The sequence below is a fragment of the Heloderma suspectum genome, chromosome 5 (genome assembly GCF_057233095.1).
Source record: "Heloderma suspectum isolate Gila_16-S chromosome 5, 16-S_ref, whole genome shotgun sequence".
Taxonomy (NCBI): Eukaryota; Metazoa; Chordata; class Lepidosauria; order Squamata; family Helodermatidae; genus Heloderma; species Heloderma suspectum.
This window is the reverse complement of record NC_139462.1, coordinates 100153638-100178996: the sequence shown is the minus strand read 5'-3', so window position 1 is coordinate 100178996 and position 25359 is coordinate 100153638. Positions and strand designations below refer to the sequence as shown.

General features: G+C 42.9%; 1 protein-coding gene across 1 annotated transcript in view; it reads right to left on the bottom strand.

Annotated features, from left to right (window-relative positions):
- The window catches only part of KCTD8 (potassium channel tetramerization domain containing 8), an 83210-nt gene extending 59667 nt beyond the window's left edge, over window positions 1-23543 (bottom strand). Inside the window, exon 1 of the mRNA XM_084860324.1 lies at window positions 22016-23543. Coding sequence (XP_084716450.1) covers window positions 22016-22952 — 937 coding nt within the window. The 5' untranslated portion in view covers window positions 22953-23543. The remainder of the gene's footprint in view (window positions 1-22015) is intronic.
- Between the last annotated feature and the right edge of the window lie 1816 nt (window positions 23544-25359).

Genomic DNA, 25359 nt, shown 5'->3' with positions numbered 1-25359 from the left:
TGCAGCCATATGGATTTCTTCCTATAGTTAAAAAATAATTAATCCAATACTTTTATATAAGGAAATATGCCATTACTGTCTCAGTGGGACATAACCTTGGCCTTTAGCCTGAGCAAAAAGTCAGCAAATTATTTTCCTAATAAACAATGCAATATTAATAAGCACAGTTGGGATCCAGTGCTCTGAAAACTCACAGCAGGTACTGAAATTATTACTCCATTTAGTTTGAAATTCACTACTCTTTATAAATGGACATAACTGATTTCAAGCAACAAAAGGACAAATATAACATAGAGTATAGTCAGAAAGACTGAAAAGTAAATTAAAGGACAAAATAAAGCAGGTATCAACTTATATTATTTTTGTGATGAAAATTTAAATGGTGCATTGACAGAACAGACTCCTGCTCTCTGAATAAATAATACACATGTTCTTTTCTTCTGAAACTGTTGTAGTTCTTGTTTTAAAAATAAAGACATGAAGAAACATTTTGCAAAATTAATTGTACATATATGAATGAGATATTAGCCGAATATTTAGGCCATGCTGCATCCTCAATTTCAGAAGTAAGCATACATAGTTAGGGTGAGATCCACAACATTTCATCAAATGTTCAAAATGTTCTTAGCAAATAGGCAGCCAGTGCATATAACTGCAGTCCTGTATGATGATGATGAACATTTCTATACCACCCCATAGCTGAAACTCTCTAGGTGGTTTACAAAGATTAAAAACATTAAAAATACAATATGCAAAATTTAAAAACATAAAAAGTCCAACAGACAGTATACACAGAGACAACATATATCTAAAAACAACTTAGAACCATCAGCCAAGCCATGAAATGAATCCAGGATCAACTAAAACTCATCACGTGCTGCCAAATGCCTGGGATACAAAAAACATCTTAACCTGGCACCAAAAAGATAGTGGTGTTGGCACCAGGCAAGTAGTTGTTGGGGATTTCTAGACTCTATAAAGGCCCTACACTCACCATTCAGTATCTGAAACCCTGCTGCATGTTCCTAGCACATCGCTGTGCAGTAGACGGCCGTGCAAAACAGGGCCTTCTCAGCTGTAGTGCTGCCAACCCTCTCAAAGTGCCTTTCAAAGGGAAGTCTGCATGAATCCATTGTTATTTATTTTCTCTAGCCTGATGAAAATTTGTTGTTTATTAAACAATTTTTGTTTTTGTTGTCTTGGCCATTGTTGGCGGCTAATTGTTGGTCTGTGGTACTCCCATGTTTCCTTACTGCTTGGGATGTATGTGTGTTATGACTATTGTTATACTTTTGCTGTTGATGTTCCTGTGCTGTGTCTGCTGTGTTTGTTTTAACTAGTTTACACTTATTGTTAGCCACTTTGATATGTTTGCAAGAAAAGCAGGACTTAAATGTTTAAAAATGAACCAAACCTCCTGGATTACTTAAAAGGACACAATATAATCAGCATGTTATCAATTAGCAAATAATAGTTCATTGAGGGCACAATCTTATGGGATGTGCCCTGGGTACTTGTAAGCCTCTAAACATAGAAACAAAGGAATATCCGCATTTCAGTTAGATGGGTGATTTCGCCCATCTAGCGAAGGCTTCAGGGAGGGGGGAGGATGGGGATAGGTGGGGGTACCTTGTAGCCCCACATCTCCAGTCCCCTCCCCTCTCCCAGGATCGCCCCCTTTCAACCCCTATGAACTCGCATTTGTGAGCTTGTAGCAGCAGCCAGCACAGTTTTTTCCACGCTCAGTGTGAGGGGGCAGGGAGCACAGTTTCCTGGCTTCGAGCTTGGAGCCCTGTCTCTGAGCTCAGAGCCAGGAAACTAAAGTATCCTATGTCCCCCAGGCACTGTCTAGGAGGCACAGAACTGCTCTCTAAAGGCAACTAGAATTAATACAGCAAAGATAAAGAAAGAACCACAACGAATTCCTCCTTGTATTTAGCTTATTCAGTATACTACAAGATGGATATGAAGAAAATTACTTGCCATGGGTTGGAATATGCCTAAGAAATATAGCTTTAGTGATTTACAGAACTATTTTTGTTTGTTGAAAACTCTGACAGCCATAGGTACATTTTACTGTGTTAACATTTTTAATAAAATACTCTGCACAACATTTGATTGTTTAATAGAACAGGTGCTAACTAGATTGTGTAATTCTATTACAAGCTGTATGCTTGATCCTTGTTTTCTTTTATACTTATACATGTTTTAAAATTCAGTAAACAGAAAAATGCACAGAGAGAGAGAGAGAGAAGTCTATTAGGGGGAAAGCAACAGTGTGAAATAGTTTCACATCGTTCACAATAAGTTTCAAATTACATATACATATGTAATATAAACCAATCAATTAGAGAGTTAAAAAGGAGCACAGACTGGAAGAACAGAGTAAGCAAAATAAACATTCTGCAGACATTTATGAGCAGAGACTGAGAAACCCTTCAAGTATAAACTGATGGCACCTGGTGTGTGCCAGGACTGGTCATGTGGGATATTTTTCCAGTTTATGGCAGACACTGGATTAAAAATGCCATCTGAGAAACCTGGTAACTAATTGCCAAGACAGCAAGGGATTCAATCCAGAATTATGTAAGGTACTTTGCCAACAAAGATTATAAGGCTACCCAGAGTCCAAAATAAACGTGAGACCAAGTTTCACGCCTTCTGTAATGTTGTTGTTTTTAACTGAAAATTAGCTTGGGAAGGCTACAATCAGGAACAGAACAGAAGTGGGTGGAAGGGCTGTTTGGCCTTTCCCTTCCTGCCGTTTTCCAACTAAAAATCACAATAACCCAACTGCTTTGCTGCCTTGGCAAGGGGAGGGGGTATATGGGGACCCTGCATCTTCTCTCCCATGGGGAGAAAAGCAGCTTGGCCTCTGCGGGTGTGTGTGAATTAGGGATGTCAGAGAATTTCTCCACGAATCTCGGAGAGGCCGAATGCCAGCGCATTCAGCCCCCCGAAATTGGTGGAGAAACGGTCTGCCCCCCCGCCCCCCCCGGGACGGGACTTACCTTGGTTGAATGTCCCTAGCGGCGGCGGCGGCTCCGGTGGCGGTGCAGCGGTGGCAGCGGCCGGTCTTCTGACCGGCTGCCGCCGCCGCCACCATTTCCAAGTAAAACAAAAAACAAAAAAACAAGCAAACGTGATAGGCTACGTAAAGATTTACGTAGCCTATCACGGCTACATTTTTAAAAAACACCGTGATAGGCTACGTAAATGTTTATGTAGCCTATCATGGCTGACTTTGGGGGAAAAAAAAGCGCGTATGCAAATGGCGGCGCCCAAGGGCGCCGCCATTTGCATTCCTTATTTTGGCACGTGTAGTCTACGTAAACATTTACGTAGACTACGGCAAAAATAAGGGCAACACAAATAGCATTGCCCTTATTTTCGCCATAGTCTACGTAAATGTTTATGTAGACTACACGTGCCAAAATAAGGAATGCAAATGGCGGCGCCCTTGGGCGCCGCCATTTGCGTACGCGCTTTTTTTTTTTTTTAAGTCAGCCGTGATAGGCTACGTAAACATTTACGTAGCCTATCACGGCTGACTGCAGGGACGCAAACGGCGGCGGCTACGGCTGCCGCCATTTGCGTCCCGGCAGGAGACCAGATTTCACGGCTGGAGGGACGGGGCGCCTCCCCCCCGGCCAGAATTTCAGCGGGGAGGGATGGGGCGCCTCCCCCCACCAGAATTTTGGGGGGAGGGACGGAGCGCCTCCCCCCCACCACGAAGCAAGCTTCGGGATCAGGTAAGTGACTTTCGTCCATCCCTAGTGTGAATGAGAGTGCGAAGGAAGAAAATAGGAAGGAAAAGCTTTAAAAGCCATCTTCGGTATTCTTCTGTTCCTCACAGAAGCTTTTCCCAGGCTGAGTTTCATTTCAATACTTGGCCTTATGGCGTAAGAATTAAACCCCTATTTGCTTTTTAAGGAACACGGAAAGTAGTGTGAACTGGCAGCCAGTATATAAAAACTTGGTTTTGATTCAGGAAGTCCCTTCAAGTTGTTCTCCCTCAGTAACATGGCAAGATAAGAGATTCCTGGTGTTCCCCTTTCAAGAACTTCTAAGGGCTGATTCAACCATTAGCACAGCCACATGGAAACTTCTGGAAATATTTTGTTTGCAGGCTGTTAGCTCTATGAATCAGGATGATCACATGGAGAGTCCAAACATCAGCACTGCACATTCTTGGCAGCCATTTGTGCAGAGACTCTCCACATGATCAAGTTAATTCACTTTGTGAGCAGCTTGCATACATTTCTCTGTCCTCTCTCTCTCTCTCTCACACACACACACACACACACACACTAAAGTATGCTAAAGTAGTAATACACTAAAGTATTTCTGTTGGCCTCCATGTGGTGACTGTAATATTTGAATCCATTCTAAGTTCATACTTTTACACATACTATGGTAAGTAGCTTTCAAGATTTAGAACTGCATCTAATGAATAATAACTTCCAGAGCAGAGAGGATTTCAGACATTTTGTTAATCTTAAAGTAAAGCACATGGTGTTCTTCCAAATCCTTTCAGTAAAGATAAGCTGGCTTAGATGCAATACCACCTATGCAGTAAACCACTGCTGCCATTTACTTTATTACTTGTTAAAAGAGAGGAGTAAATTGTACAGGCTATCTGCCACACACTGGAGTGGTCCTAGCCTCTGAGATGGAGGAGAGAAGGTCAGGACATTTTCAGCAAGATGGTCATTCTGAGGCATCTGACCCAGGGGCAAGGTAACCATAGGTCAGAGTGGCAAGCTGAGATAAATTCCAAAAGGCAATCCATGCTGATAAGACAGCATGAAGCATAACGTGAAGCAGGGCTGGGAAACCAGGGAAATCCTGGCATGGTGAGGGAGTAAGGAAGGAATGGGTTGGGGAAAGGCAAGGAGTGGAACGTGTGAGATGCACATCGCTGATGTTTTGTTACGAAGAGCTAAGGAGAGATTCACAATTTCAAGAGAGCTCAAGGGGAAGGCTGACATCTTCATGTCCTGATTCTGTGCTTCCTAGAAGAATCTAGTTGGCCACTGTTGGAAAATGATGCAAGACTAGATGGTAAGGATGGGAGGGAAATTCATTCAGTTTGTACTTCAATGTGAATTTCGAGCCAATTTTGAAATTCTAATTTCAAACAAATACGCGAACTGGCACTCAGTTATCCCTTGAAATTCATACTTATCTGAATTTTGCAGTGGAGTTCTCCAACAGAAAAATGCATACAAAAATGTGCATATTAGGGGAAAGTGCATACAAAAATGTGTACATTAGTGAAAATAACATTCAAAAATGCATTATATTCTTAAAATTGCTTTTAAAATGTGTTTATTAAGCAAAACTGCATCTAAAAATGCATGTATTAGGAGAAATGTACACAAAAATGTGTATTCATTTTCATGCAAAGTTCTTCCTTAAAAAAAAGAAAAAATCTCAGCATTCAAGATGAACCAAACTTAAGACTGGAAAAAAGAGAAGCAGAAAGATATGAAAATTGACAGATTCATCCATCCCTACTAGATGGAAACCTGTTCTGATCCAGCAGGATTCTTATGTTGGCTGGGAAGACAAAGCATCAGAAATGCACCACTCTAATGCCCATAACTGGTGCACGACAACAAAGACCAAGGATTCTATGAAGCTGTTCAAGGTACCTGAACCCCACTTAGAGCCTAGTAGTGCTACCTTTTAGAATGAGCTACATTGTACAATGGGAATCTGACTAGTCCATAAACAAAATGCATGAGAGGGGGAGAGGGAGAGAGAGATTGAGATCTTTTGCAGCTTATTTCTGGCTTATTTGGTTTCATTATAGTGAAGCCCAAACTGCAGTTCTTTAATTCCCTGTATGCAATGGGAAATAATGAGATTATTTCTTCCTACCCCTGAGAAAGAAGATCATTAAACCATTCTACTGCACACATACTGGCATACTGCCATCTAGTGTAGACCAAAACCATTATCTAAAATCACATTTTTAAAAAAGAAAAGACTGAAAAGAACAGCCTGGGCTGGAAAGTAGCAACATGGCAGCTCTACCACTTCTATTAATTGTGTTTATTACTCTTCAGGCACATTCCAAAACTAGTGGAATTTCCATGCAAGCCCCTACTGAAATATAAGGAAGCAGAATCAGAGCTATGAGCTTACACAAGAGATGTTTTAGGCAGATTCTGTTTCATCCTCCAGTTCTCTAAGGATATGTCTCATTTAGTGGATAGGCCACAGATAAAAGAATATAATAGCTTTTTAGTCATCAGAATGTATCATGCCACTGTAGGTTTGGGAGAGTTTTATTATTTATAACTTCACACAAATACTCATTCTGCCAGGTTTCTTCATGAAAGCAGTTCCCATTCAGAAATTCTGCTTTCAGTAATTAAGACAACATATAGTCTAGTTGTATACTATAAACTATTTAAACTATGTAGTATAGTTTAAATATATAACCACAAAGGTTTATTTGATAATAAACTCTGTATGGTTAAGAAAAAATATAAGAGAGGACTAGAGTCGGTAAGAAATGTATAGAAATGTAATAAATAAATAAAATAAACTCACAAAGTCCAGTCCAACCTTCATAATTATTTATTTTGTAAGCTAACTCAAGCCACCTCTTAGGCAAGCTAACTTAATCCTTCCTCTTCTGCTGCCTTAAAATAGTGGTTTTCAAACTGTTCTGAGAAATCCTGGGGTTCCTCAGTGAGACGATCAATAACAACAGACAAGTTAGCTGAATGACAGCTTCCCCACTGCTACTGATATTTCCCACCAGTACATTTTACATATATTATTTTATTTATTATTACCTTATATTGTTAACCCAAACTTCCTCCAAGAAGGTCAGGCAGCACACCAATAGTGACTCCTTTTATCTCCACAACAACCCCATGAAGTAAGTTAGACTGAGAGAAAGTCTGGCCCATGGTCACCCAGTGAGCTTTGTACCTGAGCAGGGATTTTATCCCAGGTGTCTCCAGTCATAGTCCAATACTCTAGCCATTAGAAAATGAGTTCTCATCAATGTGTCCTTACAAAGCAAGCTACAACACAACACATTTTCTGGATGGGACTTTATTTTTTCTAAGTGCTATTTCATAATTAGAATAATGGCACATATGAATTCCTTCACATATCTATGAATGACATAGAGCTAGTCACATAATTCTTTAAATTTGGCATGACCTTGTCTTCTTACAGACCATGAAAAAATGTCCATATCTTTCTCTTCAATGGAACTGGAGCAAAAAGCTAATCAACACATTCAGAATTCTCACATGGTACAGTCTTCACAAGGCTGTATCATTTAACTGCAGATGGGAGAATATATACTGAAAATTCTTGTCAATGAAAAAACACAATTTAGAAACTTTCTAGCTTTTCCCCCTCCCTGATGCGCTAGTTTTCTAGGTTCACTGAATGTTTAACATGGATGAGGTTTCAACAATCAAGCTGTTTAAAATCAAAGGGCTTAAGTGATGCAATCTAAACAAAGCTTTACCACATGATTGCTCTGAATATATGGACTGAAAAACCATAGCTTCTTTTGCTTTAGGAACAGAATTTAATAGGACAGGATTCAGCTAATAACAAATTCAGAGTTTAAAGGACAATAAAATGTTGGTGGGTGGAATGGAAGAGTGGAAACCAGCATGTTATTATTTGTTATCTCTGGTGTTGATTCCTATGGTATTTTTCCATTGTTGTTTTAGTTTTGAAGGTTGTATTTAATCTGTTTGAAGGCAAAAGGAGAAGGGGACAGCAGAGGATGCGATGGTTAGATAGCATCACTGATGCAATGAATATGAACTTGAGCACACTCCAGGAGAGAGAGGAGGACAGGAAGGCCTGGCGTGCTATGGTTCATGGGGTCATGAAAAGTTGGACACGACTTAACGACTGAACAACAACAACAATTTAATCTGTATTTCATGATTATATAGTTGTTTTTACTATGTTGTTTAAGCCACTATGATAATTTTTTTAAGGATGTTGAAGAATTGTTGTTGATTATTAAGCAGTGTCCAAATCAGTGGTTATCCCTACATACATGCAAAGTACTTAGTACCATTTCTTATTTATCATAGAATATTAGGGTTGGAAGGGGCCTATAAGACCATCAAGTCCAACCCCAATCCTTTTCTCACTGGATGCAGCCCCCCAAAATAAGTCTTTAGATGTGATGTCAACTACTGTGAACTTCCTAGAGAGCTTCAGCTTTGGGTGGTATAGAAATTTAATAAATAAAGCTACTGTATACATGTCTCAGGTGTCAAAAAATCAAGCCTAAATTGAATCAAATAAATTACAATCAATTAGAATGACTGAATTCACTAACACATTTGTTTTTATGGCTAGATGAGTTCTCACTATATGTACAAGTTTTTAGAAAATTACAATTGGAAAGAAAATCCTAGAAAAATTAAGCTTGCTTTAATTTGTCCCATATCTAATATTTTAGACAGTCCAAAAATCCAATTACCATTCCCTCTAATACCAAACTTGGCTGGTCAAGTGGTACACCCAAAAATTAGATAGTAGTTTCTAGTTCTATATTCTTGGAAGATTTCCTAGGTATGTAAGTTTGTAAATTAAAGTTTTGGAAACAAAACAAAAATGCCCTGACAAAGATCTATGACTTTATAGGACCTATGGAATACTGAAAGCATAGGAAAGTAGGAAGTTGCCTTATACCAAATCAGACTATGGTCCATCTAGCTCAGTATTGTCTACAATGACTGCCAGTGGCTGTCTAGGTTTTCAGACAGCAGTCTTTCCCATCCATACATGGGGATACCAGGGAATGAACCTGGTGCCTTTTGCATGCAAAGCATGCACTCTACCACTGATCTACAACCAGTTGCACCATGGAATAACAGGGTGTCAATTGGAGAAGAAAAGGAAAATGGGAGAAGAAAGAGAGAAGGAAATGAGCTGTTGATAGCCCTAACAGCTTATAAGGAGTATCCTGGAGTTGTGGGATTAGGGCTGGGGGAGATGTGTGCCATAATACTAACCACTCCTCTTCCTTTCTTCAATCTCATTTGACACTTATTTCTAATAACCAAGCTCCGTAAAGTCTGACAAAGTATCAAAATACTTCTGAACTAGCATTGCCACCTCAGGATCAGTATTCACACAGAGAGATATCCTTTGTCATGTGGAAATTCTGTCTTCACTTGCCTGCTACACCATGTTGTAATACCATTTCCACATTTCAAATATCTTTATCATACCAACCAAGTCAATGCATCTTCTTATCAACGTATTCCCCATGATGCGAGCAACAAAAATTCCTCTAATGGGCTAGAAGGTAAGAGTATAGTATCAGCTGCTGACTTTCCAACAATGAAAACTCATTACTATGTATGATGATGTTTACTATGCAGCATCTGCTTCTTGTTGAGCAAAGACCTCTCTTACAATGAATAAGCCCTGTAGCTTTTCCACTAAAGGAACCATCATTGCATAAATTCAGAACTCATTATACAGCAGTATCAATAATTGTATTCCATCTATTCAGAACATTCTAAAAAGCTCATTACCGTGATACTAAAACCTTCTTCTAGTCCTCTAGCTTCTCTTATGGCAGTAGTGTATATAGTTAAGTACAAAACCAAAAAAGAATTCTACATGATTTAAGTCCAGTTATTTTTGTTGTTGTTTCATCCTGAAAGCCTGTAGGCTAAGTAAAGGATACAGAATAGGTGGCAGAATATTATATAAAGGGAATGTCACAAAATCAAAAGATATGTAGTGTAATTAGATGCATGTTTACTTCAAATCAAGTTCCGCTGAGTTAAGTGGCACTTATTCCATAACATGTGTACTGCACTGACTGGACACCACCATTTTGAACTGCAAATCGGTCCCACCTGCAGTCTCTCTAGCATCTCGGAAGGAAGGAAGGAAGGAAGGAAGGAGTGATGGCAGAGAATTCCGCCACGGACTCCAATGAGGCCGGATTCTAAAGAATCCGGACCCCGGAGTCCGTGGCGGAATGGACCACTCACCTCCGCCTCCCTGTGGGATCCATACGGGTTGGATCCCTGTCCACATTGAACCTGCGGAGCTGGCTGCCAGCTCCGCAGGGCTGGAGAAAGTCGATATGGCTGGCAGCCATTGCCGTGCCATATCTCTGTCTAAGTCAGTCCCCCAGATGCAAATGGCATAGTAGGCGCCATTTGCGGCTGTAAAGCTGGTTAGTTAGCTTAAATGCAGCCATTTACAGCTGCGTTTAGGCTAATTAACCAGCTTTACAGCCGCAAATGGCATCCGCTACACCATTTGCATCCCTGTTTTTGGCCGTGATAGCAAAATACGCAAATATTTGCATAGCCTATCGCATGAACAGGAGGACTTGCTAGATCTCAGGCAGGTATCAGAAGAAGCTCTGCAGCAGGTTCCTACCTCCAGGGCCATCCATTTCAAAATGTGTGCAGGAGAGCTCTAAGTGATTAACACCATCACGCCAGCTCTCCTCTCACACAGTATGGTCAGGCAGGCTGTTTCTAAGAGGGGTAAGCAGCATGAAGAAGGGTGGTTCTGACACCCTTTTCACTCCATCATGAATTATGCTTATAGCACTGACCAGAGTACAGAGAGCTCACAGAGCTGTTGCTGCACACTCTGCCTGTTTAGCTTGCTCCTTCCTTGAAGAAGCAGCCAAGATAAAGACACAAGCTCACACACTTTTGCTGATTAAAAGTAAGTTTCGGTCAATGCACTATCTCTTTCTTTCCTAAGAGATGGAAACTTTGCCAGATAAAGAATTCAGCACCACCACCACCCTTCCTGATCTGTGGTGTGTGAGCAGTTTTTGTAAGCCTGGAATAAAATAAAATGCCTATGATCTCTTGAAAACTGAAAGATCTCTTTCCATTTTCACAATTATGTAAAGGGTGCTGATTTGGCAATGTATTTGTGAAGGAGAAATCACCTGATGTTATTTAAGAGAATTAGTGGTTATTTCAATTTGGACCATGCTTGTAATAATAGTTTACATATAAATCATTTACATGTGGTGTGTTCTTATAAGCTTGCACTAAAATAAAATATTCTGTAACTCCTGAAAATTAGAAATGTCTCTTCCTTCCAAAAAGGTATGGCTTTGCCAAATACAGTCAGGGCCAGAAATATTGGAACAAGGATAACTGTTTTGGCAGTTGGCCTCTGTACACCACCACATTGAAGTTGAAAGGAAACACACCAAGATGGCAGCAAAGTCAGGACTTGCAGCTGTAATTCAAGGGGTTTGACAAAAGTGGGGCACTAACCATTCAGGAAGGACAGCCAGTGGCATACACACACACCCATCATTGGTGGCTCATAAGTAATGGAACAAACCAACATCATTTCAAACTTAAAGATCACCTTTAATACCTGGATGAAAATCCTTTGCAGTCAATGACTGCCTGAAGTCTGGAACCCATGGACATGACCCAATGCTGAGTTTCCTCCCTCAAGATGCTTTGCCAGGCCTTTACTGCAGCTGCCTTCAGCTGCTGCTTGTTTCTGGGTCTTTCTTCTTCGGTCTTGTCTTCAGTAAGTGAGAAGCATGTTCTATTGGGTTGAGATCAGGTGACTGACTTGGCCATTGAAGAACATCCCACTTCTTTGCCTTGAGAAACTCTTGGGTAGCTTTTGCTGTATGTTTTGGGTCATTTATCCATCTGCAATATGAAGTGGCATCCTATCAGTTTGGCAGCATTCGGCTGAATCTGAGCAGAAAGCATAGCCCTATACACTTCAGAATTTGTCCCGCTGCTTTTATCAGCAGTCAGGTCATCAATAAACACCAGTGACCCAGTTCCATTGGCAGCCATACTGTACATGCCCATGCCATAACACTGCCTCCACTATGTTTGACAGATGATGTGGTATGCTTTGGATCATGAGCTGTTCCTTTCCTTCTCCATACTTTTCTCTTCCCACCATTCTGGTACAAGTTAATCTTGGTTTCATCAGTCCAAACAATCTTATTCCAGAACTGGGCAGGCTTTTTTAGGTGTTTGCTGGCAAAGGCTAATCTGGCCTGTCTGTTCTTGAATGGTACCAGTGGTTTGCACCTTGTTGTGAAGCCTCTGTATTTACATTCATAAAGCCATCTCTTGACTGTAGATGTTGACAATGACATGCCTACCTCCGCAAGAGCGTTCTTGACCTGACTAGATGTTGTGAAAGGGTTCCTCTTCACCATGAGCAGAATTCTGCAGTTATCCACTTTGGTTGTCTTCCGTGGTCTTCCAGGCCTTTTGCTGCTGCTGAGCTTGCCAGTTAATTCCTTCATTTTCAGGATGTTCCAAACTGTTGTATTGGCCACTCCCACTGTTTTTGCGATCTCTCTGATGGGTTTATTTTGTTTCCTCAGCCTAATGATGGCCTCCTTCACTTGCATGGACACCTCTTTGGACCTCATGTTGGGAGTTCCAGTGAACAGCTACCAAATGCAAATGTAACACTCAGAACCACCTCCAAGCCTTTTATTTGCTTGATTGGTCATGGGCTACCCAGGAAACAGGCCATACTTGGTCATGCAGCTGCTTGTCAGCCATTCATTCCGTTACTTATGAGCCACCAATGATGGGTGTGTGTGTATGCCACTGGCTGTCCTTCCTGAATGGTTAGTGCCCCACTTTTGTCAAGCCCCTTGAATTACAGCTGCAAGTCCTGACTTCGCTCCCATCTGGGTGTGTTTCCTTTCAACTTCAATGTGGTGGTATACAGAGGCCAACTGCCAAAACAGTTATCCTTGTTCCAATATTTCTGGCCCTGACTGTAGATCATGGGGATTTTCTCACAAAATAGTAGTGAAACATAGGAACAACTCATGCTTGAAGCCTTTTCCCCCCTTTAGGTCTGAAGTGCCCATTTGAATTTTTAAGATGCAGGACATTAGCTATTTTCAGAAAGAAAGAAAGAAAGAAAGAAGTGCTTCAAGTATATGTTGTAGTCTAGGGGCAAAAAAATACATATTTGGGTTTTAACTGTAAAAGAAAATAATTTAAATAATATGTCCAACTTATGTTTTAATTTAACTAAGCAGTATGTCTAATACTCAACATTAACTCATTATTAATCCATACCTTTTTTGTTCTTTTCAGAGATTAATTTGAGCAAGGGCTCAACTCTGGAAGATGTGAAATTAAAGTAGAGTGCATCTGAATATGTGCAGAGTGTATTTCGCCATAAAAACCATCACACCCAGCCATGCAGTTAAGATGAATTAAATATGGTTTCCACATTAGTGGCTGTGGTTTCCAGCCAGTTTTAAATAGGCCAGTGATGGTCTCCTGCAGGGGCCCACAGAAACCTGGACCAGTCTTGCTTTTGTGTTATCAAAATGGCTCAATTCATACCAAATAATATGATATGGTACCTAATATACTGCCAAGAGTAATACTGGGCAGAATCTAACCACATTTAGGTACTTTCAAATTCCATTGATTTCATCAGGATTGATCAGCATTTGAAATCAAGGGGAGCTTACAGGTGCTTAATTTTAGCTAGCTGATTGTCATTCTTTTCTTTTTTAATAATAGTTATACATAATTTCTACAAGGATCATGGTCATATTAAATAGAAACTTCTGTCAGGTTAGTTCTCTGTGGAATAAAAGCCAAATGATTTTACATAATGTATGGAATCCTTTTTTGGCTTGCTTTACTGAAATCTTCTTCACTGACCAGACTGATCAATTCAATTACAACTTTTATGCTTGTGCTAATCTCTGCCACAAAATTCTTCATAACAATTCATTTTGTTTATGAATTCTTATGAACCAGATTAACTGGTAAACTGTGTGCATGCTGTATATTTGTATGTTTGCAAACTATGAGCATAAAAAGAAATAATGGACCAATGCCAAAATTAATAATGGCTGCAACACAGTAGCAATTTCTTGGAGAAACTACCAAGGTACAAAGAAATGTTAATATATTTACATTATTCTATAGTTTTAAAGGTGTCCTCCTTTCTATTATTAATATAGTGACACTTTACAGAATAATATAAGTATACTAGCCAGATCCCTGCTGCAAGGAGTGTACACATCTATATTATGTTACTGGGGAACACAAAAGAAACCAGTATATGGATTTTCACCCAAAAGGCAAATCAACTTTATCTGAAAAAGTGTATATTTTTAATTAGGTTTCTCATTGAATTGGAAATCAATATTATGAATTTTAGGCCCTCCTGCAATATCGACAAAGATCTGTGGACAAAATTTAGAAACACCCCAAGACAGTAAATCAGATATATAGACATGCTTTTTCACTTGATCCCGACTTCCTCTGCAATGGGATATAGGTGACACTATCACCAGGTCTTTTAAAACTCCCCTCAAATGGATGGCCAAATGTTTAATTGAAAACATTATATATATATTTGGTGCCACAACCAAAGATCTCTTGAAAATGATGTAAAATATTTTAAAGTTTTAATGACTTCATTTAATTGCTCTTAAAAAATGTTCTTAAATCAGAGAAAGATGCTTTGTACTATAGCATAAGCTGTGCCTAGACAGACTACTACAATTTCAATATAAAACTACTATTCAGAACTTTTAAAGTTAGTGAATTTGCTTGATAAATTTGTTTTGAGAATTTGTATATAATTCTTTAACAGAACAGTGAGCAGGTAATATTTCATGACTTGCTTCCAACTACTAAGCTCCTCTCACAGGCCCATCGCCCTAATCCAGATTTCTGGGGGAACCTTGGCTTATTTATGAGCAGAGTTCTCGTTCTTCCCATGGAATGTGCTGACCCCACAGAGAAGACCTGTGCTGCACAAAGCCATGGACTCAGCCAGTGCTGGGAGGAGCAGCCATGCGAGGCATCCCCAATGGGAGGCATGCAAAGAAGGTGCCTGACTTGGCCGGTACTAGGAGCAGTGTTCCTTCCACTGCCGGCTGAGACCCTTTCGCCATGCTGGGAGAGGCACAGAACTCCACGACTCTCCCAGTACGGAGAAAGGAAAAATGGCCCAGTAGCATTGCAGTGATCAGCAGGCATGGTTATGTGCACTTCGAACAGCCAGCCTGTTCGAACAGCCCAGTGGGGCCCTATTTGGCCCCCAACCCTCTTACAGTTCCACACCCTTGTCCTAAACAAACCATGGACAGAAAGTCCATAGTATGTTTAGTGCTCCTGCTTGCAGCTGTAATTGTCACATACAAAAGCACATACATAAGAACTATAATTGTCATATACATAAACACATACTGTAGCACACTTGTTTGCAGGCCTGAAAAAAGGGGTACCAACACCTAGGGAAAAAATTGGGGGGGGAAGGGGGGTCTACAGCCATAATATAAAAGAGATTTTCTTCTGAAAAACAGTTTGTGAACAGATGCAGTCACACTATGAAAAAGGTTTACTTTGTTTTCAACACTTAACAGCGAAAAAGAAAAAGAAAAAGAAAAAATGTATACATATTCAAGAGGATAGTTTGATTCCTTCTGTGGAACAAGCCCATGAAATGTTTTGGCTGCCAGAAAGTATCCAACCTTGTAACTTTTATTGGCAGTAGGAGAGTCATCAGGAGGTCAACATTTTCATAATTCTCACCGTGGCAAATGTTTCATCACCCTCTGGCATCACTGATGGGAGGAGACCCATCCTTACTCTCTAGCTTGTAGATGAGGTACGTGGAGTTTATCACAACAAAAATCAGTTTTTGTAGTGATAAACTGTTGCTTCAGTTACACTTTTGGTATGTGGAATGTTTTTGTCTTATCAAGAAGAACCAATACTGAATTTTAAGCTATATTTGCTAATAACTGGTAGCTGTTAATACCGAAGACTAGGGGCAGATGGAGGCATTAGCCATCAGCTTAGGAAGCATCATGCCATTAAAAATAAGGCAAAACTGCCTTGCTGCCCCCCCCCACACTAGCATAGTGAACTCACATGGAAAAATCCAGTTATGCATGGTAGAGAAAAACACCCCCACACACACTGTGGTATACAGTTGACAATATTCCGAAGTTTTTTAAAAGCAATATTTGAAAACAAGTTCTCCACAAAAAGAAAGCTAAATGTTTTACTGAAAATATTATATATATTTATTTGGAAACCAATAAGTTACCAGTTTGAACTGACTTTTGACATAGTAAGAACAGAATAAACAATGTATTTCTATAATGCACATACACCAGCAGATATGCCACAAAACGTCTGATAGTTCTTTTTACAACAATGAAAAAAACACTTTGTAAAAAGCTGAAATAATCCACTAGTAATAAATCCACTAGTAAATACACTAAAGAAATTTTTTTAAACCTTGAGAATTTCATTTTTTTATCCCCGTCCTTCCCCTATCTTCCATATTAGCCTTCCTCTTTGGAGCTGCTACCCACAAATCAGTAACCACAATGCTAAGAATGGAGGAGGAAGAATGTGTGTGCCAATGAATGTCTGCTCATATGAAAAAGAAGAGTGCATAATTTCATGTTTGCAGAGAATCCTCTGTATGTACCCCTGTGGATAACAAGGCAAGGGAACAGGCCAGATGCAAAGCCAGAAAGCAGCCCAGGACCCAACAGGGATATCAATTAGGGGGAAACAGAACCATGGTGGGCCTTAAGTAAGGAGAGTGAAACAGCCCAGAAAAGGTTAAAGGCAGAAACGAGCCATACCTAGTTGGCCCCAAGGGAAAAGGCAGTGGATGTGTGAACAATGGTGCCTACAACAATACCCAGTCAGATAAGTATAGGCAAAACAAAAAGCCACAGAGTGACAGCTAATAGGCAGCAGAGAGGGGTTACAAGACTCAAGGGGGGGGTTACAATTAAGGGCTTCACAGGGAGCTTTTATCCTGCTATTGAGATTGCTCACTCATGGAAGTTTGTAGGTCCTTTAGATGACATCGTTAACCTCCAGGGCATCTTCTGCACTAACAGAGCAATCCTATGGCTGCTAGACACTGTCTAGAGGGCCATATGATATGCTCATTTCTGGGAACTGAACTCGGAGCCCGCGCTCCAAGGTCGGTTCCTGGAAAACCAACCTCCCCCCGTCCTCCACACTCACAAGAGGAACACAGAGAGACTGAAAGGGGGAATTCCAGGGTGAGGAGAGCAGAGCTGTGTGTATGACACATCCAATGTGTTGTATGGCAACTTCCTCTCCCGGTTGCCCCCCCCCCCAAGCCAGATGGCCAAAAATGGCTATCTAGTGAAAAATAGCAAGGCAAGGGCGCGTGGAGGGAATGATCCCCCCCATCTCTCTCCTGCCTTGCTTTGAATAGACGGTCACCTCCAAGGTCAGAGGCAGCCACTTATCTAGTTAGGATTGTGCCCTAAGTGACCTTTATCCCGTTTTTTAAAAGATCGGAGATAATGAGCTATCAAATTACAGCACTTGAGTTCCACTTGAGTTCCCTCTGTGGAAAAGGAAAAGCAGAAGCTGCAATAAGAGGAGTTAGACCAATGAAACATATGGAAGACTCAGATAAGGGGGGGAAAGGGGCGGGGAAGGTTGGAGGAAGCACATGTCAAGGGAGTCCATCATGATCCTGCATTTAAAATGGAAGTGGAAAGCCCTGTTTTAAATGCGGGATTCTAGGCTGGTGTAGGCTTTAAGAATCCTGAAGGATAATATAGGGACTGTGAAGGCTGAAGTTCACCTGAACCAAAGTGTATGTTGACAACAATAAGGTAAATTGTATTTGAATGTCTATTTAGGTGTTATTTATTTATTTATTACATAAAGCATTTTTACCCTTCTCTTTTCTGAAAAAGCCCCTAGAGCTGTGTTCATACAATCAATACAACAAGACAATCCCTGCCCGCAGGCTTACAATCCAAGGCACGGCACCAAAGGAAAAAGAGATGGGGATGGAAGATGGGAAAAAGCAAACTCAGGCAAATGTTCTTAAAGTTAAAAGGTAGTTCTTATAATGAGCACCTGGAATAGAAACAGTTCAGGGAGAGGAGGAGCCAAATGGAGCTAGTCTTTTGGCAGAGCTGTTGGAATGGCCCTGTTTCCCTTCTGTCCCTCTGCTGCAGCTTGAGAGAATGGCTACTGGCAGGTGACCATTAAGGGAGGAGCCTGATGGACCTGGAACTAAGCAACATGATGCACAATCCTTGCCAAGGGTGGGTTTTCACACTGGAGCCCTGTGATGTGGAACTGCCTCTAGCCATCCCAAAGGGCACAACCCCTTAAAACAGGGGTGTTAAACTCAGGCTCATTCTGGACCATATCCAGTCCACCAGGGGTTCCAATCTGTCCCTTTGGGGTTTCCCAGATGGCCATGCCCCTTTCTGCTGGCCTCACCTCCTTTCCCCTAATCATTTGAAGGTTTCCTGGCTTCTGTGTGGGGTTTTTTGCCATTCTAAATGGTTGAAAGGTCTTTCCAGAGCCTTAGTTACGGACAATAAGAGGTATAAACAAATATATGCTGGTGATTTTGGCCCCACCCACTTTTGCGTTCAGCCACTATAATGTGGCTTGGGCTGAAAGAGGTTCAAAATCTCTGCCTTAAAATGTAACAAATGTATGTGTAAGTTTTGGATACTGGACATCTTAAAATAGACAATATTGTCCCCTGGGCAACAAAACAAACAAAAAGGGTTCTTGTACTTCTGTTTGAAAAAAATATTCTTATCTTGCTGCAGAAGCAAACTTCACCTATTAAACCAATGCACAGCATATTTTTCATAAGTATTTTGGGGAACAAACTAGCATGGGGCTGAAGTTTTCAGCCCAATTATTTTCACTGGTGTTGTGGAGTAGGGTCAGACAAAAGCAGTCCCTGAAGACTGGAATAATATTTGCGGAGTTGGAGCAATTTAAAAATGTTTGGGGTGACTTTACCTTTACAGACAAGGTAGCAGAAGGTTACTTGCTCCTCTCTTTTAGTTTGGTCAAAATAATTTTACACCTGCTTCAAGCAGTATGGGGTGTTCAAGCCAAAAGAGGCTTCCCTCCCAATGCCAAAAGCAGCTGTGGGGTGCTGAATTTTCATTGGGACCACAGAAGGAGGAAAGGATTAAACTCCTCCACTCCCTGCAGCCCTTCACCAAGGCTTAAATAAATTAATCACATATTTTGTTGTCTGTTAATCACTTTCAAACAATTAACTTTACATCTAGTTTGGCCCTCAGAGTCAATGTGCATGCCCACCCAGGTCAAGTTTTAAATTACTGTATGACTCAGGGCAAAACAGATATTACTTTATAAAAGTGTGTCTAGCAGCCACATCTTTCCATTTTTACTCTAGTGTAGGTACATCTCCCATCTGGATTGGGCCCCTAGCATGGGGGGGATCCAGATCCAGATCAGGCCTCGTGCACCTACTGTAGAGTAAAAAAGAAGACATAGCTTCTAGACACATTTAAAGTAATGTCTGTTTCGGCTCTCAGTTACCACAATACCCAAATGGCCTATAAAGGGTTTATTCTGTACATGGTAGTGGCTATGGCCACTGGTTGGCAGCCCATGAGTCAGATGGGTGCACAAGCTGTCCTCAGTTATTGCTTAACATGCCAGTTTGTGAAAATCCATTGTATTTCCCTTACATTTACTTGGCTTTTTAAAATGAAAAATTGCAGCCACCTCCTAGTCACATAATCATTGTACTAAAGTGCTCCAATTTTCTCCATCCCCACTTCCCTCCAACTGTGAAAGAATGAACACACATACATGCACACTCCTCCATAGGAAGCAAGTGAACAGGAAAAAAATTTCTCGTAATGGGCTTAACTCAAACCTAAATGTGTTCCAAACACATGTAAAAATGTTTTAATGCTTTCTGAATCATGGAAACAACAACCTCTACCAAATGATGTCCTCATTTTGAACCCAGCTGTGCTTTCATTAGTCTGAATCATGTTTTACCTATCGTCCAACACAGCATGTATTTGTGAGATTTAAGGATGTTGTGTAGCAACACACATCTACAGTTTATTTTTCCATTTGCGTATGATGTGAAATCTCTATATTTATGTACACCTAACTTAAAAGAGAGTTACTTAAGGTACTTCACCTACTATTAAGCTTTTCCCCTTCTTTTTGGAGGGACAATTCTTTTCAATAGTCATTGGGAAACTAAGATTGTTCGTATTGTTCTGTCTTCCACTGAAATGTATCCAGATGGAGTCTGTTTACTTTGTAGTTAATGGAAATGGAAGGAAACAAAGTGATAAAATATTGAAAAGCTTTCCCTCTAGCATTGCCTACTTTAATCTTGTGCAAACCTTCAATTCAACAAAACCTGTGAAACCCTCAAAGTCAAACAGTATCACTCTATAAACCTTTAAACAGCAGAGTTTCAAGCAGAAGCTGTGGTTGCTAGTGCTTACAATTGTTCTGGTGGGGAGAAAGCCTCACATTTTTCACACAGAAAAATAGTAAAGACATCAGTAGCAAAATCAGTTCTCCACTTTCACAATCATGCAATAGGGAGATCACAATAGTGGTTAGGCCCTTCATGATATCACATAAGTTTCTACTTATTCCTCTTGATGACTTAAATTATTGATAAAAAAACAAAAAATAGACAAGAATGCTACACCACCTTAAAGTTTTTGGTACACAAGATACACAGGTTGAGTGCCAGTTCACACATACATATTCACACACTCTTTGACCAAGTAATGATTTACATCACCACAGAAAGAACTTCCATTTCACCGAATGCAAAGTCAAACAATACTTTTCCATGGAAGCAGTTCACAAATTTGGTTCACAAAATTAGTGATCAAGATTGGTGAGAGGACAAGTGATAAACATGCATGTGTGAATCAGCCCTGGGATAAGAAGGAAGAAAACTGATCTGGGAACAAAAAAAAATCCCAGAAAAAGTCAAATTTCCCCTCCCACAGGTATGTCATCACCCAGATCCAAAAAACAAGCAAACACATAAATTGTAAGTAAATCTCATGCATTTGCCTAGAACTTATTTCCAAGGAATTTGTTTAAAAACAGTTGAATGTTTGGAAAGAACTCTGTTCTGTTTGAACCTGGAAGAGATTATACATTAGTAATGGATGATTTGGGAACTCTTATTTTGTTCCCCCACACAGTTACATTTAAAGGAAGCCAAGTGGCTTACTTGGCACAGTGGCAATAGGTGGGTAAATTATAACTTGCTTACTCCTTTCTACACTGAGAAGTTGCCAGATTTCTCTTCATCTGCAGTGTACATATGTGTAAGTGGATTTTAAAAGATATATATCCATTTGCAGTGAATCATTTATACACAGAAGTACCTGCAGCCCTGGACCCCATTAATGCAGAACTCTAAAAGAGACTAAGGGCGCAATCCTTGGTATAAATTCAATAAATTTTTGAAGACGTAAAATAAAGAAGAGCTACCTAGCTCTATAACTCCAGATACAAAGGTTCAAATCCTTGCTCAGACATGAAGCTCACTGGGTGAACTTGGGCTAGCCACTACCTCTCAGTGTTACTTACCTCACAGGGTCATTGGGAGAGTAAAAGGGTGCCTTGTATGCCACTCTAAGCTCCTTGGAGGAATGCAAACAACAACTACTACTACTGCTACTAAATTTAGCACTGGTGGGGTCGAACCTGCCTAGATCATACCCTGATTTAGAGGATTCCGGGTGGCATCTGGTTAGTCACGGTATCAAACAAAATACTGGACTAGATGGAGGGTTGCAAGGCTCTTACAATCTTACATCCTTGCCCTAGAAGAAGCCTTTCTACTAATCCTAGATGGAGGTTTAGTGGTAAAGGAAAAGCACCCTGCAGATGTTTAAGCTTTCATGAACAGTGTCCACACAAGCTCATGCCAGAATAAACTTCTTTAAGGCGGCACAAGACTCTTGGTTGCTTTTCCTGCAACAGACTAACACGGTCCCCGCTCCGGACTTTGCATATATTTAGAGGTGCTTTCTTCTAAATTATTTTCAAGTCGCTGCTGAGTCTTTGAAAAAGAGTTCAGATCCCCCATGTGCCCGAGCAGAGAGTAAGCCCGTGCCCTCCTCTTTCCACCCACCCGGGCTAAGAGCGCGGAGCAGAGGAGCGCGGGGACTTACTGTAGAAGATGTACTCCGTGTAGCTGCTCCAGATCTTGTCCTCCCTGTACTGGTTAATGAAGGCTGCGGTACCGGTGGAGTTGCAAGCCACCATGTGGAAGCCGGCTTCGGAGAGGCGGTCGAAGGCCTGCTCCAGGTAAGTGAACTTCAGGTAGAAGCGGGAAGTGTATTTCTCGGGGGGGCGGTCCGGGTCGCGGCTCTCGTTGAGCGTCTCGCCGAAGATCTCCTTCGCCAGGGCGATCCGGCCGCACACCATGATGCGGGCCACCCGGCGGAACTTGGCGTCGGTCTGGTTATCCCGCACCGTGGTATAGGAGCCCCGGTAGCCGACGGTGATGAAGCCGGCGCGCTTCTCGCCGGCGCGCTGGTGGGGCGGGAGGAGCTCGCCGCTGCCCGGCGAGTTGCCGTCCTCCAGATCGCTCTGGCAGCCCTCGTCGTTGAGCGAGCTCTGCTTGGCGACCTTGGGCGACAGCAGCTTGACCAGCTCGGCCAGCTGGAAGTGCTCGGCCTCGCGCAGCAGGCGCTCCTTCTCCGGGAAGTGCTCGGGCAGCGCCAGCTGCTTGTCCCGCAGATAATCCAGCACGTACCTGAAGAGGAAGCCGTCGCGGTCGATGAAAAAGCGCGCCCGGCTGTCCCGGGGCAGCTCCCGCGGGGCGCTCCGGCGGGGCGAGAACATGTGCGCCAAGGTGCTGTCCGGCACGCTCAGCAGAGTCGAGTGCTTGGTCACGTACACCTGCCCGCCCACGTTCAGCTCCACCACCTCCGGGAAGGCGCAGCCCCCGGCCGCCGCCGCCACAGCCGGCGAAGCGCAAGAAGACACCATGTCGCTAATGGGGAGGATCGTGGCGGTGCCGCCGCCGCCGCCGCCGCTGTCCTTCAAGGCCATGGCTGCCGCGGCAGCTGCCGACGGCGGCCCCAGGCCACTCTGCCTCAGCATGGCGCACGAACGCGACGGGACAGCGGCCGCCGCCGCCGCCGCCGCCTCGCGCAGCGCTCCGCAAGTGTCTTCGGACTCCGCCGGCGCAGCCGCCGCCGCCGCCCACTCACTTTCGGCCCCTCTCGCCACGTGCGCGCGCTCCTCGGCGGCCCCCCTTGGCCGGTTCGGCTGCTTTCGTCTCGGGGCACCGTGTCGAGGGGGCTCGCGGTCGCTGCGCCCCCACGCAGGCGCTCCTCCCGCGCGCGCTCTGCGCCTCACGCCGTTCTTCTCGAGAGCGGCGTTCCCAGAGCGCCCCTCCGCTTCTCCCGCCTTTTCCGCCCCGCGGGTTTTCTCCTTTCGTTTTTCCTGAGCGAGTCTCTCGCCTTGCGCCGCGCGACTCTCTTCGAGACGGGGCTTTCTCCTCAAGACAGGCTCCGTCTCACTGCGCACCTATGGAGGGGCCGCCCCCCCTTGCGCCCCCCCTCCGTGGGCTCTTTCTCCGATACCCGTTTCCCCTCGGCGCCTCAGCTGCAGCTCGGCCGCTTTCCAAAGTCTTCCCCCGAAGGCTGCGCTTCAGTCGCACGAGCAGGACGCGAGCCCCGTTCCGCGGCCCTCTGCCGTTTCCTAACCGCACTACCCGTCAGGCTGTGTGGCGCAGCGGCGTGCCAGAAACGGCACGTTCCGGATCGCGCCGCGGTAGCAGCAGCCCATGAAAAGGCGGCGGCTGGTGCGTGCGGCAACAGCCTCGCTTTGCCTCAGCCCCACCAACCACAAACGGAGGCAGCAACTCGGGGAACCCGCGCCGACGTCAAGCCCAGGCAGCAAAAGGAAGAGGAGCGGCTGGCGCCTTGCGAGCAGCTGACATGTGGGGTTCTTTTTAACGGGGGTGGGGGTGTGGCGGGGACGGGGCAGGAGCTGTTCAGTCCTGCGATCGGAAGCGGGCGGCTGCGTGTTTGTTTTGCAAGTGCGGCCACCTGATGGATACATGGGGTGGGGCGGGAGGCTAGTGGCTTCAATTTAGTTTGGGCTGTGAATCCATTCTGGCTTTCAGTCAGAACCAGCCGGAACTCTACAGGAGCTATCCAAGGTGTTGAACCCTAACCTAAATCTTAAAGGTAAAGGTGTCCCCAACCAGTCGTGTCCGACTCTAGGGTGCGGTGCTCATCCCCATTTCTAAGCTGAAGAGCCAGCGCTGTCCGAAGACGCTTCCGTGGTCATGTGGCCGGCATGACTGAACACCGAGGTGCACGGAACGCTGTTACCTTTCCCGCCGAAGCGGTACCTATTTATCTCCTTGCAATTTCTTGCTTTTGAACTGCTAGGTTGGCAGGAGCTGGGACTGAAGACGGGAGCTCACTCCGTCACGCAGCACTCGGGTCTCGAACTGCTGTCCTGCCGACCTTCCAGTCTGCAGTTCAGCGTCTTAACCACTAAGCCACCGCGGCCCCCATCCTAAACCTTAGCGGCTAGAAAATCCTAAACCGTTAGGTTCAGCACCTTGAATAGCTCCTTTAGCGTTCTGGCTGGTTCTGACTGAAAGCCAGAATGGATTCACAGCCCCACTGAAATCGGACCCACCAGCTTCCACTGGGAGGGGGGAAGGCAGGGAGGACATTTTTTTTTTCATTACAGAGAACTACTGTAGGAGTCTGAACGAGGTTGCTTTCTGCTTGATCTAAACGAATCAGTATATAAATGGAAGAATCAGGATCAACGAGTGCATGAGAAGTGATTTAAGATGAACACACTGCATTCAAGAAGCTCAGTAACGGAGCTGCGCAAAAATTACAACAAGAAACCAAGCAGGATTTATATGTAGCTAACTGTAATTTGTGTAATAATAATTAAGGCATAGGCAAAATCTAATAAAACGGTCACAGTTGGTCACAGCTGTGAAATATTTTTAATTTTTTACTATGGTGTCATATACCCTGAACCACATTCACCCAAGGCATGAGAATTCACCCTCTCTGTCATCACATTCCCCCCATTCCTGGTTAAGTGCACACAATTTATCTCATTGTACCACAAGAAGAATCTTCACCTGCTGAACTTTTCTCAACCATAACCTTAGTAGTAAATCACATTTGAGAAGCCTCATTTTACAATAAATAATTTCTGAGAAAAATGGTTGCAGGGTTTAGTTGGTGTTTGAACTTGTGGGGAATGGTGTTTGGAATGGGTACAGCAACTTTCATTCCAATATCTGCCTTCAAGAGAGAGGTATCATATTACAGTGTATGTTATATCTTTTCTCCCCACTTAAAAACTTTTAGGGGTTGGCGATGAGCTTAATTATGCTTAATTATGTTGCAATTGTATCATAAATATGCATACCAAGTTTTATCTCAGTGCTCAGGGTATTCAGTAGTATTCAGACTTGAACTGGTATTCAGACTTGAAATGAAGAGTCCTGAGCTTGCACCAC